The sequence below is a fragment of the Corvus brachyrhynchos genome, unplaced genomic scaffold, assembly GCF_000691975.1.
Source record: "Corvus brachyrhynchos isolate BGI_N302 unplaced genomic scaffold, ASM69197v1 scaffold239, whole genome shotgun sequence".
Lineage (NCBI taxonomy): Eukaryota > Metazoa > Chordata > Aves > Passeriformes > Corvidae > Corvus > Corvus brachyrhynchos.
The window spans coordinates 4,433,822-4,447,146 of record NW_008246057.1 but is presented as its reverse complement, the minus strand read 5'-3'; the positions used below and the strand labels follow the sequence as shown (position 1 = coordinate 4,447,146).

The window sequence follows — 13,325 nt, the reverse complement described above, 5'->3', positions numbered from 1 at the left end:
ATGTTAACAACTGTTCCATTTGAGCTACAGAAAAAAGTAGCAGGATACATGTCTAGCCGTTGGTTTGATAATGTTAGACGTGAGGACTTGCAGTTTCCAGGAAATCTTAACTGCCAGTAGAGCCCCACAAAGGCAGTGTTGTGTTGACCAGTGCATGTCAAGTCTTAGCAGTGCAACAGAAGAGATTAGTCTACTTCAGCAAATTATGTAGCAAATAGCCATTTGTAAAAAATATAAATTCTATTCAGGGTATTTTTGAATTCAATTTCTTAGAACTCTGTCAAAAAGATATAAGATACTTCCAAATTTAAATTTTCAGTATAAAATGTTTTTATCTAACACAATTTCTAAGCAGTAGCATATTTTGCAGCTACACTTTGAGACTTCTCTTTAAATGCATACTATACCTTAGCAAAAGTAACACTATTTAGCTATTTTATTACAATTAATTTTCATAGTGCTCTGTATTTATAAGACATTTACCTCTTAAAACCCTGAACTGCAGTATTTGATCAATTTGTTGCCATAGTTTTATTCCCATACTGCATAACATGACAAACTGAAATCCAACAAACATTAACTAATACAGCTTAATCTGAAAAATGTAAAGAAAAAATGAAAACTATATTACCATCTGTAAATAATTAAGTTGCCTAGTGATTAGCAGCAAAAATACTTAACAAGCTCCTACCTGCCATCTTCATTGCTTCGATGAAATACAAGGAAAGGATCAGATTTCCCAAAGAAGTCCTTCTTGTCTAGCTTGTTTGCACAAAATTGCATTAAAACTGAATCCTGAAATGGGTAATAAAGAAAAATTACAGACAGCATGCAGTTTACTACACAAAAAAAAAACCTGACGAAACTATGCAAATAGAAAACAAAATAAATGGGGGTATCTGTCTTCTAAATGCCCTCTACATATTCACATTTGTGCAATGTCTTAATAGTGCAGTCTGAATGGCTGGAACGAAGAATTCCTTTGTAGGGGACACCAGAGGAAGAGAATTTTTCTACGGTAAAATGCCTCAGGATTTTTCAAGGATTTCCTGACATCCAAAACTGCATTCTGAAAGAAGGAGATACACAGGCAAGAAAGTATATTAGAATTAATTTTAAAAACTCCAGTGAGACACAACTCAGCCTCATTCCTTCAGTGACTTAGACCTGTTGTTGTCTGCTCCTACTGCCCATCAAGCAAACAGCTGAGCAGCCAACTCTTAAAGAGTCTGGAACCCTCAAGTAAATGAGCCTGAAAGGTACCAAAGACATTCAATCTGACAACAAATAAGGTGACAAGTTTCTTCGCTGTGATCAGGCAAACTGAAAGTCACACAAGTCACCTCTTTGGGCAAAGTCAAGAATGAAAAAAGGATTATAAATGCAAAGATAAACCTGCAGCTAACTGGGACAGGGCCTGCTGCCAGACTGTGCCCCATAAACAGGTCTACAGACGCAACAGCAGTGAGAGGATGATGACAGAAAATGTGGGCTCACCGCTGAGTGGGGCAGGGTGACAAAGGACCAGTGACAAAGGACATTGCAAGGTCCATGTTTCTCATAGCTTTCTATGCTTTCTATGTCTTTACTGATAAGATTTGCCTTCAATACTCTTGGGAACCTGAGAAAGCCTGGAATAAGGATAACTTCCCTTGGTAGAGGAGGACCAGGAAAGGGAACATTTGAACACATCAGACATACAGAAGTCCATGGGACTTGGCAGGATGCACCTGAGAGTGCTGATGGAGTGGGCTACTGTTACTGTGGGGCCACTTTCAGCTATCTTTGTAAAGTTAGGACGTTCAGGAGAAATTCTCCTGTCTCTGAGAAAGGGCAAGAGGATCCAAGCCAGTTTTACCTCAATCACTGAGATGATGATAGAGCAAATAATCCTGGAAAACGTTTGCAAATACATGAAAAAGAAGAAGGTGGCTAAGAGACATCAGCATGGATTTACAAAGGGGAAATTCACACCTCATCAACTGGAAGCCTTTCCTCACAAAATGAGTGGCTGACTGGGTGGATGTTGTTTATACTCCACCTTAGAATGGCCTTATACACTGTCTCCTATAAATCCTTGTTCACAAACTAATGAATTATAGACTAGATAACTGGACAGTCAAGGAGACTGAAAACTGGCTGAACTGCTGGGCTTCAAAGGGTCATTGAGTGACACAAAGCCCACCTGGAGACCAGTCACTAGCAGTGAACCCAAGGTATCAAAAATGGGCCAAGAACGTTGAACATCTTCATTAACAATCTGGATGATGGGACAGAGCAGACCCTCTGCAAGTTTGCAAACAATACAAAACTAGAACTAGCCATTTATACAACAGATGGTTGTGCTGCTGTTCAGAGGAATCTGTACAGGCTGGAAAAACTACCCATCATGAACCTCATGGGGTTCAAGAGGGAAATGCCAGGTACTGCACTTGGAGGGGAATAGCCCTGTGTACCAGTACAGGCTGCAGGCCAAACACCTGGAAAGCAGTTCTGCAGAAAATGACTGAGGGGGCTTGGTGGGCACCAAGTTGATCAATGTGCCCTTGGCAGCAAAGGCCAACAGCCTCCTGGGCTCCATTAGGAAGAGTGCTGACAGAAAGTTGAAGGAAATGACTCAGCTCTGGTGAGGCCACTCCTGGAGTACTGTTCATTCCCAGAGCACTGTTCTAGGCTCCCCAGTACAAAGAAGACACAAACATGCTGAAGCAATTCCACCAAAAGCATCACTAAAATGATTAAGGGATTGGACCATCTCTCATCTGAGGAGAGGCTGAGAGAGCTGAAATTATTTAGCCTGGAAAACAGAAGGCTTATCAATTTGTCTAAGTACCTGATGCTGGGGAATAAACAGCCTCTGAATAGTGGTATCCAGTGGAAGAAAAATTGGCAATAGGTACATACTTGAAATGCGAGAAATTCCACCTAAATATAAGGAAAACCTTTTTACGCGGAGTGTGCTGAAATGCTGAAACAGAGAGACTGTGGAGATTGCTTGGACTCAAAACCCAACTGCACAGAGCCCTGAGTAACTTGCTCTAAGAAGGACAGGAGGATTGGACTAGACAATCTTCCAACGTCTTTTCCAACCTCAGCAATTCAGTGATTCCAAAATTCTTTGCCATTCTGAATATGAGCCGCTAAAGTCTGGATAAAGAACAAAAATCCAGAAGATCAAGTATGTGACAGCTGGTGAGATATTGCAAGAGACTGTGAGAGAGTGAGCACATGAAGGAACATCAGAGAGAATGCAAGAGAGATTGAGCATTGGCCTCTGCTTCTTTCTGCTTCTTCTCTCTAAAACTAAGAGCAATTTATAGGAAAGAAGTATTCTAGCTTCTTACACAAATCACAAAATGTAAATTTATAAATGATACCGTTAACAATCTAGTGCAGTGTAAATCACAAAAAAATTTTCATTTTATCTTTGAAAAGCAATGAGCACACTTACTCGGCAACACCCTAGTTCCTCTGCTGTTACTATGACAGTTCCACATTTCTTCCCAGGAATTCCTCTGTGAGAAAACACAACCACATCACCTTAGTTCCTTAATATCATGTATGAAAGTTACAACTGACACAGAGAGCCCAAGGTAAGTTTTCAAGTCACAAAGCTGATAGTAGGCAATACAGTTTCCCTTTTCTGCCACTTGTGCTGTGTAAAAAAGTTGGTTTATCCTAAGTGAATTGGTAAATGAGTTGCATATTTATTCAAACTAGCAAGAAACAGCCCAGTTTTGATTTTAAAGGAAACAGCATTATAAGTTTAAATAGGTTGAAATAACACCAGAATTCTACTGTCCACTCTCCCATTGATGTTTCCTTTAGAGATGACTCTACAACTGATTTGTGAAAAACATCCTTTTGCAAATTTTACTTAAACACATAACTAAAATATAGTTAAAAGTATACACCAGTGTTATTTTACATTTATTCTGAAATATCTATGAAGACATATAATAATCTCACCACCATATCTGATACAGGAGTTGCAAAATAAATTATAATTCACCCAGACAGCAATTAAAAACATATGCTGCAACACCAGAAAGCCCAAAACAGTTCCTCAGCATAAAAAGCAGCAGAGGAACAGAAAACCCACACATAATCTGATAGTATTCAGTGCCAGCAGCCTTTTGAAGGGGGACACACTTAACACAGAAGGCAGAGGGAAGTACAATACTGATGCAACTTTTTGCATAATGCTATACTATCAATGAGAAGTTCTGTAATATCCTAGTGCCTACTTGTGTGTCCATTAGCACACACCTTGGCAGTTACTTACAGCTTTTCTTCAAAACTAATGCTCTTCCTTATGATCATTTTATTTCTAGTTTTTTATTTCTTTAAATTTTTCTTGAAAATAATTTATTATTTGAATAAAATTACTTTCCAAGATCACATTATGGTAAGAGTATTTTCAAATTTATTGTATTTTTTAGGTTTTTCTAAGAGAACTAGAGGGCACTCCCAAACTTCTGTTATGACAAAACATTCATGTAAATATTTACTGTTGTTCTTTGTTTATTAGTTTCTTTCATCCTTTTGAATTCTACAATGCTCTACAACTTGAAATAAATTTAGCAAGATTGTGGTATAAAAAAGAACTGGAGGGAAAATAACAGAAAAAGTTTAGAAATTATGAATATAGGAGCAAATATTGATACAAATTTATGCAGGCTCACTGAAACTCTTGTTCAAATGTTGATGCTCAGTCTATGAGGAATAGACCTGGGAATGCTCCCCCTATACCCCTGCAGTCATTTGCCAGTAATCAGAGAGGTACATGACTGCTCTCCAGGATCTCCTCAGGACTACATGGCAAGTCTGAGTTTCACAAAAAAATGAGCAGAAAAGGAAACTATTCAAGTTTTTGTCGGGAAATTTTAAATGAAAATTTAAATACATACTAAGCTTATGGTCTTCTTCCACTTAACACATGATTCATAACATACAATACTTTTAGACAAAACAGGGTAATTTTCTTCAAATAACAGGAAACAATAATCTGATCGTTCCAAATGTTACACAGGACAATTCACAGTTCTATCAAATCATATGGTTTTAAATATGTGACCCTTCAACAGCTCAACACTGAAAATTACCCATTTTAGCTTCTGTATCAACAGGATATTGAAATTGAGATCTCAGATTTTCTAAAGAAGAAAAAGCTCCACTTTTTCTTTTGAACAGTACTTCTTGAGACTTTAAAAAATTCTGAAATTTTGAAAAAACAGAAAAAGAAATAAACTACTTATTTATCAGGGTGATATTGACCTTATATGGCAAAATGTTTTCAGGAACAGATGACCACAATCCTGGCTTTGACAAGAAAAGAAGAAATTGAAATCTCAGAAGTGTAACTAAAAAATCAGAAGTTCTCTCCACCACAGTTCCATAGATTATGCCAACTCAAATAGAAAGCACCAGTATCACATTACCACCACATGAACTAAAATTCTTCCAACTGAAGTATTTCAGCCCAGTCGACTGTGCCATTAGGGCCAAATAAGAGACCTTGGATGAGCAGTGACAGCACTTTGAAGAAAAAATACCAAACATCATCTTTGGTGTGAAAAGTCAAATAGATTTATCCCACTTCCAGAAGATTACTGTGTCAGATGCTTGATGGTGAAAAATGTAACTCTGATCACCTCCTGAAGAGCTAGGGAACAGAAATAAACTGTTGATAGGCAAACCCCACTTCTGACAGTGATCACCAAACAGTTGCCACCTGATGGAGAACCCTGTGCCCCTTTGCCTGCAGTTGTAACACATGGCAGTCAAGTGTCCATCTCCAACTGAGAATTGCATATGAAGATGTTTATGCAAAGACATGCTTCATTTCATCCAATGAACATAAAGGATGACGGATGCCCAACCCTATAACACAGAGGTGTCTGGAATTATCACTCTGAAAACTGGAAAGGCAATCCCCCGAAGATATTTGGGTGGATATGCCAGAAAAAAAAATTCTAAATTTTTGAGTAGGTGTGAAAAGTACACACAAGTATAGTCATATCTGAAAACACCTGGAGTAGGCTTTGGCTTAACCTACCACCAAAGTTCTCGATACCATGGGCCTTGTAAAAGAAGGACAATCTTAACATGATGGTTGGTGAAGAGGTGAAATACTTCATCAAGATTAGCACAGAATATCTCTACAGAACAAAAAGTTCTCATTATTCAGGAATTAAAAACTCTACCAAATGACTTATACAGTTTTTGATGCTATTAATTACAAACTTGGTATATTTAAGTCTACATGCCTGAAAATAGTATTGGACCATTTGTAGACACTAAAGAGTTTGTTCTCTTACGAATTCCCTTACAAACCATTCATTAAGAAAAAAAATCCTTAAATGTAAAGTCAGCACCCTGACAAAAACCTCAGTGGTCACAGATCAGGGCAATGGAATGAACTTTAACTAACAATAATGCCCTGTAAGAAAACACTAAAATAATTTCAAGCTGTTCTTATCCTTGTATGAAAAAAAACAATTACTTAGAGATTCATCATTACAGACCAGTCTTTCCAATTGCCAGAGAAATATGACTAATACTGTGTTGAAGACAGGCACATAAGAGTTCCACCTGTTTAAATCCAGAATGCAGTACCCATTGCCCATCTTCCTTAGCTCTAAGGGATAGCTGGTATTGAGCTACCCTGGAATTGGTTCTATCACACTGAAATGACAATAGAAAATTTATGTTCAGGCTACCAGTTTCACAGGGTTTCTCTGGAAAGAGTTACATATCAGGGTTTGTGAGGTAATAATGAGTATTAGATATAAATATATATATATATTTTATCTGTAATCTGTATTGCATAATTGCAGTCAACTCCACTATTCAGTGCTAGTTATCTGAAACTCAGATATAGAAAATGTGCCCGTCTAAGCGTGAATAGAGTAGAGTGCAAACTGAATAAAGGGAAATGTGAAAGTCTACATTTCAGGGGGTCCTACTGGTTTGAGAGTCCAGAACCTGTAGGTTCTCTGCAGTGATCACCTCTTTCTGGACAGTATTTGAAGGAGCAAGTAATTTCATTGTTAGAGGAACAGAACAGACAACCATTATCACATGAAAGGTTTTCAACAATACCTGCATGTCTAGACAAGAGTCTTGAGAAGTAATTACTGTCTCAGAACAAATAATTCCACAATTGAGACACCACATCTGCAGCACCAAGAGAAGTTTGAAAGGACACTCTGAAGAGTACTTGGGCTTTAACCAGGACGGACCTTTACAGAGTCTGTGAAAAAGATGACAATTTATGTGGAAATTCAAACCTGAGAGGTTAAAAAGAGCCTCCAATTCTGCAAGCTAGAACTGCAATGAGGCAGCAAATGGAACATTTTTCAGGTCAATCAAAAATTTAGTCTTATCCCTGAATTTGCAGAGCCTAGCCCTCTGATGATCACACCCACAGATAAAAGGATAGGAGAAATATACATAGAAAGTCAGTTCAGGTGTTTTTCTATCAATTATGTTCACAGCAAGAGGACAGGAGAAAGAACTTCACCTAATAGGCCAGCTGGCTCCAGTACAGCCTCATTAGCAGGCAACGGCTCTCAGATGTGAATAACAAGCAGCGAATGCTCATTAAGCTTTGCAATGGCGCTACCTCCTCACTCAAGGGAATCCCTACAGGAATGCACTTAGAAGATCCTGGAAAAAAACATTGCTCAGAGTTATAAATGTGGCTAGCATCTTCTCTCTAGGAAGACGGAATGTGCAAAGATCTAATTCTGGATAATGTCTGAGCAGGTGACACTCTCTTGAGAGAAAAACAAAACCATGTAATTTCTGGAAGTAGATGTATCTGCACATTATCCTTTCATGCCAATACAGCTGGAGCATGCGAGGCCAGTCAGAGTAAATCTTACACATGGAGCTTGTCGTGAGAAGGTATTTAATGAATCTAGTAACCAAATAGGCAAAAAGAACAAACATTACTGTTAAAATGTTAGATTATCAATTTCACCTTCTTTGAATTACTAGAAGTATTTTCCAGTAGAAATTATTCAAAAAGAAATATTCACCTCTGTAGCTGGCCAGTCTGTAAAATAAAGTGCAACACTAAAGTATGTTCTTGATCAAAAAATGTTCAGAGTCACAGGGATAATAACACCGGGAGCAAGACTCTCCTGTGACACACTGCATAAAACTCCAAGTCCTTAATAGTATCAGAAACAGAGAGAGAGGTTCAGGGGACAATACCACTGCTGCCAAGAAGAAATACTGTCAGGTTCATGCCTCAGAGGTGTAATCCGCTGGTGCTTATAATGCTAATGAAACTGCAAGGCATGCATGCCATGTAGGCAAAGAAAAATGCGCATTGTGTACCTTCACTTCTGTACTTGCCATGAAGATGAGTGCAAGGTGTGTTTCAGCCTGCCTGCCTAACCACTGCAATGGTAACTCTCTAGGCTTGAGATGTTTTACTTTAATTCTGATGAAGGACAAGACTACCCTTTCACTGTAGACTTCCTAAGGAGTTTCCCTGATGACACACAGTCTGACTTGGAATTGGACAGCTCATGGCAGCCATGGAGTACTGAATTATTTAAGACTTTTGTAAATGCCTAGAGTAGATAGATCCGAAGAATAAGCTTCAAGTCTTTCTAATTTTCATTTTGAAAGAATGTCACAACTTACTTGAATGCCGGAGAATGGAATTCAAGCTTCTCAAACTACTTAAGCACAAAAAGTGCTACTTCTGTATGGTAGCTGCTTGGGCTAAAACAGCACCAAGCATTCTCTTCTTTGTACATCCATTGGCAGAGAACCAAAAAGGGAAAATGTTAATGAACTTCAGAAATATGGTGAAAAGATAAAGCTCTCTTGACTCATAAATCATAAAGAGCATTCATGATATAAGAACACAGACTTGACATCATAAAGAGAACATCAGCAGTAAATTCAAAGTGGTAAATATCCCTAAGAAGGGAAGACATGTAATGTTGTCAACTGAATTTTCGTTGTTTGAATATTAAGAGACATTAAACACACACCTACAAGCAAACAATCCTGAAATGCAATGCAATTGTTTCATGAACAACAGAAATGTCTCCTAGACACCCAGATATCCAGACTTCAGAGAGTCCAGAATGAACAATCAATCAGGCATAGTTGTCAAGCCACAGCACTGTCAAAAGCACCACTGAGAAAATAAAACAGGGACAGTAAGAAGAACTGATAAAAAGTCAAACACTCTCTCATTAACATGCATCTACCCATATGTTGGGTCCACCTAGTAACTACCATACAAGAGAGTATCAGAAGTCAGACCTGAGAAATGCTTGTTTACCAAAGAGAAAATGTATTACACAGGCCACCACAACTGTGAAATAAGACCTTTCTTGCATAGAATTTTCACTGATATTTTTTCTTTTCTAATAGATAATTTCAAACTTTAAACTTCATCTGTTACTCACTTCAGACTTCATTTAACAACTGCTGAATGGACAATTTTTTATCTGTACGTTCAAAATAAATGTCAGGAATTTTCTCAGGAAAAAAATGGGTACTGCACTGAATAGTTTACTAAATGAGGACAAAAGCAAATCTGAAGACCTTCAAAAAGTCAGGTAAGATTCATCTTACTAAATATAGGTGTCTTCAAAGTCAGCACTTTCTCTGACCAAGCGACCACAGGCTTCCAGTAGAATTAACTGAGAACCAGTCAAACCAGCCCATGTGTGACAGCACAATTCACTGAAGCACCTAGTATGAGCTAGGCCTAGATAGTGAAAAGTCAGTGAACTTTTGTTTTAGTAGAAGTGAACAAAATAGGGCCAACCTCCTGTCCCAACTGACAAGACAGTATTTCTGTGCTCGAGTAGAAGTCAAACTGTGCAGCCAACCTGCTCAGCCTCAAGAACTAAAACCATGCCCGGAACAAGCAGTGACTGCATGTTGCCATCCCACGGTGCTGGGGCTCTGGTTCTCCTGAGCCAGCCCTGGAGCTAGGCAGGGACTGTTTCCCTAATTATGTTACTGGAGTTCCCATGCCTGCCTTGTACCTCTGTGATCCTTTGAGGGTGTGGAGATGGGACTCCGTGAGCTGATGACTCTCCCGGGATGGGTCTGAAAGCAGGCAGGACAAGGTATTTGGGCTCCCCCACCTACCACTGGGACATTCTTCTCGCTCGTTTGCAGACAACCTTTTTAATCACATAACCTAACACAACTTTTCTATTATGCCACTTACTGTACTGGTCCTCAAGGCTATTTCCTGGACATGTTATAAAAGTTTAATATCCAGAATAGGATTAAGGGGAGAATCATAAAATACTATTGTCTAATAACCACAATATTTGCTGATGTTAATAATTTTGTATGATTGTATTAGAAATTTGATAATTTGGTCAGCTGATTCCTCACTGTTTCTTCATGCAGGTTTTTTTGCAGGAACTCGAATGCTTGAACAAAAGGCAATAAAAGTTTTATGATATGCTAATTTGCAAACTAAAACAAAACCTTTTTTTGGATGAGTACACTCAAGCTACTTCTAATGTAACGGGGTTGAAAAAAATTTTGGATTAGTCAATTCCTTTGATAATTGTCCAAAATGGAACCTAAATTATCATAGCCTATATAAAGAAAGACTTCTATTGCATGTAATTATTTATGCTCTCTTAAAAGCTGTATCTGTGAATTCTGTATATCAACATATCTCAAAGCAAAAAAGCACCACAACTCTTGCCTCATGCAGTAGTATGCATTCATCCAACATTCCAGAATACTTACACAATTGGTTTTTCCAGTCTGCTCCCCTGTGATCCCACTATTTCTCCCAGTGTACAAAACATCTGTCCCAAAAAATCCTGAAAAGCAACAACATAAAAACTCAGAATTCATATTTCATGCAATGAAATTTGGTTTCCTATTTATCTGAGCTGTTCCCTACAGAAGAACAAATTCTGCTGAACACCACATCTTAGTAATAACTATGCAACAATGAATCATAAACAGACTCACTACTACCTAGTTGACATAACAGTGGGTTACATTTACAGATGTAATTCTAAGGCACTACACAATCTCTACAGGGAGGAAGTAACTGGAGATCAATGGCTAAAATGTCTTATCTTTTCACTGCAAAGCACACACAGTACTCCTTCTACTATCCTTGTTTCCTTTGCTCCAGGTTCTCAAAGGTTCTCTTACCAAAGCCTGCCTGCATTTATTTATAAAAAATAGTCACTGAGGAGCCTCTGAATTCTACTCTTGCATCTCTAAATATTAAAGTTACTATTTCATCCCTCCCACTTCAAGACAACATGAGCATAAAAGGTTTCTTTTAACACTGTGACACAATCAAAACATGCTTCAATTTTTAGGACCCAAAAAAGTATCAACAAAATGCAGCATATCACATATCTGAAAAGGTATACATGTGTGTTTAAATATACTCTTTGCAAGAGAAATATCGCATTAAAATTATACTCATTAGCATTGTATGTGTTTTTACTCATAGCACAATCACCATATTTGTCTCTATGTATCTGATATTACTGTCCAAAGAAAATAAACATACTTAAGAAACGTAAGCATTTTAGCACAAGGAAGTTTAATAGTGAGGAAGAACTTACATGTTTTGACAGGTTAGGACTCTTCGAGTCAACATCATAGCTTCGGGGAAAAAAAAAATTATATCAGAGTTACCAGATGACATATCTGAGGACAATTATGTAAAGAAACAAAAATTAAGAATTCTTTCACTTATTTCCATGTGCGAAATTTACACAAATAGATTTGTGAATGCAAGTTCCCCAGTAAGGAAGACAAACTGAGTCATCACATATTAGAGGACTATGGTTCACTAGCTATTTGAAATTAAATCATTTCCAACAAAGTGGATGCTTTAAAGAGAAATTCTTCTGATATTCCTGTTTGAACAATGAAAGATGCCAAATAGCAGACTGAAAATTAAAAATTAACCCTAGAAAACAAACTAACTTGTAAATTATTTTCTTATGCAATTTTTCAGTCATTTGAATAAGCAAATAGAAATAACTGACAATAAACTAAACTGCTTTTAGCAAGAGATTGACTTGTTCTTTTGAGTTTATCATAATCTTAGTCTTGCATCAGTTAGAAAATGTCATAGTTTCCCTTCCACAATCAAGAGTTAAAAATATTACTCTCTGAATTTAAGAGAGATTGAAAAAAATAATGTAAGAAATTCATACGGGATTATTAATCTCTATACTTTAATAGTCTTCCATCTTTACCAGATAATCCAAGTAATATTTTTATCAATAATCCATTCCAATTCAATACCAATAAACTGAAAATGTTTTTATCTGTTATTGCCCATCCCTTGTTCCCCTGCATGTTCCTGTTCCCACTGCATGGAGTGCTATCCCTTTGGTTGTGCTGCCACAACTGGTTGCTGGGATGCATCATGGACCAGACCACAAGTCAGGATGACAGGAATATTATAACATTGCTGGATATGGTACAGCACATTCAAAACTTTAGAAACATATTTATAAAGAAAAAAAATTCCTGTAAATATCATTAATACTAGTTAAAACCTCCAATTAAAAGCAAACTGTTTGGTGAAATTGAACAGAAAAACACAACTGATAATTTGACCTGAAGGATAGTTACAGAAGTAAAACAAAGAACTACTTCACTGGCAAAATCACTAACAAAGTACCAGCTGTGAACAGAAAGGGGCCTGTGACATTGGTAGCTGTACATTTTAGGAAGGAGGTCATGCTCATTTATGGAGCACCAAATATCAGACATATACTTGCCACTTTATTTTTCTTTTCCTGCAAAAGATATGAATCATATAAGGAATTCCTTTGAAAAATAACACTTTGGCCAACAGTAGTACACAATTTTGTCACAGAATTTAATATAGGAAACTTTCTAAAGCTTCAGAATTGGGTTTAATCCATGAGCAGCCATATGAGATTTACATTCCTAACTCAGAGTTCTAAGATATTTAATTTCTCATCGATCATTGTTATAGGGCTCTATGGTAAATTCACACAATATGACTATATGGTCACTTGCAGGCAAAGACAGCAACAGCTGTTCAGCTTTGAACTCAGAATAGACTTGTGTCCAGGTGACCCAGAAGAGCAGCAGAAAGCAGTCGGGGTCTTTCTGATAAGCACAGAGAATGTATGGTATTTACACAGAGAATTTATGGTATTTATTTTGTCATAAACAGACAAACAGGAGTCCATTTCCCTGACTACATAAGAATTAAACAGGAGGCTGTGTTTTCCCTTCCAGACCCAAGTCCTTTCCAGATAGCACTTATCCAGAAGGTCTTTACAGACTCCCCTTTCTTTCCC

At 37.5% G+C, this 13,325-nt stretch overlaps 1 protein-coding gene across 2 annotated transcripts in view; it reads right to left on the bottom strand.

The window, feature by feature from the left end:
• Nucleotides 1-13,325, bottom strand: part of CPNE8 (copine 8) — a 67,569-nt gene that overhangs the window by 38,291 nt on the left and 15,953 nt on the right. For both annotated transcript variants that reach the window (XM_017746015.1, XM_017746016.1), the window contains exons 5-8: nucleotides 11,601-11,640; nucleotides 10,756-10,832; nucleotides 3,452-3,515; nucleotides 692-795 (exon numbers count right to left, since the gene is read on the bottom strand). In XM_017746015.1, coding sequence (XP_017601504.1) covers nucleotides 692-795; nucleotides 3,452-3,515; nucleotides 10,756-10,832; nucleotides 11,601-11,640 — 285 coding nt within the window. The remainder of the gene's footprint in view (nucleotides 1-691; nucleotides 796-3,451; nucleotides 3,516-10,755; nucleotides 10,833-11,600; nucleotides 11,641-13,325) is intronic.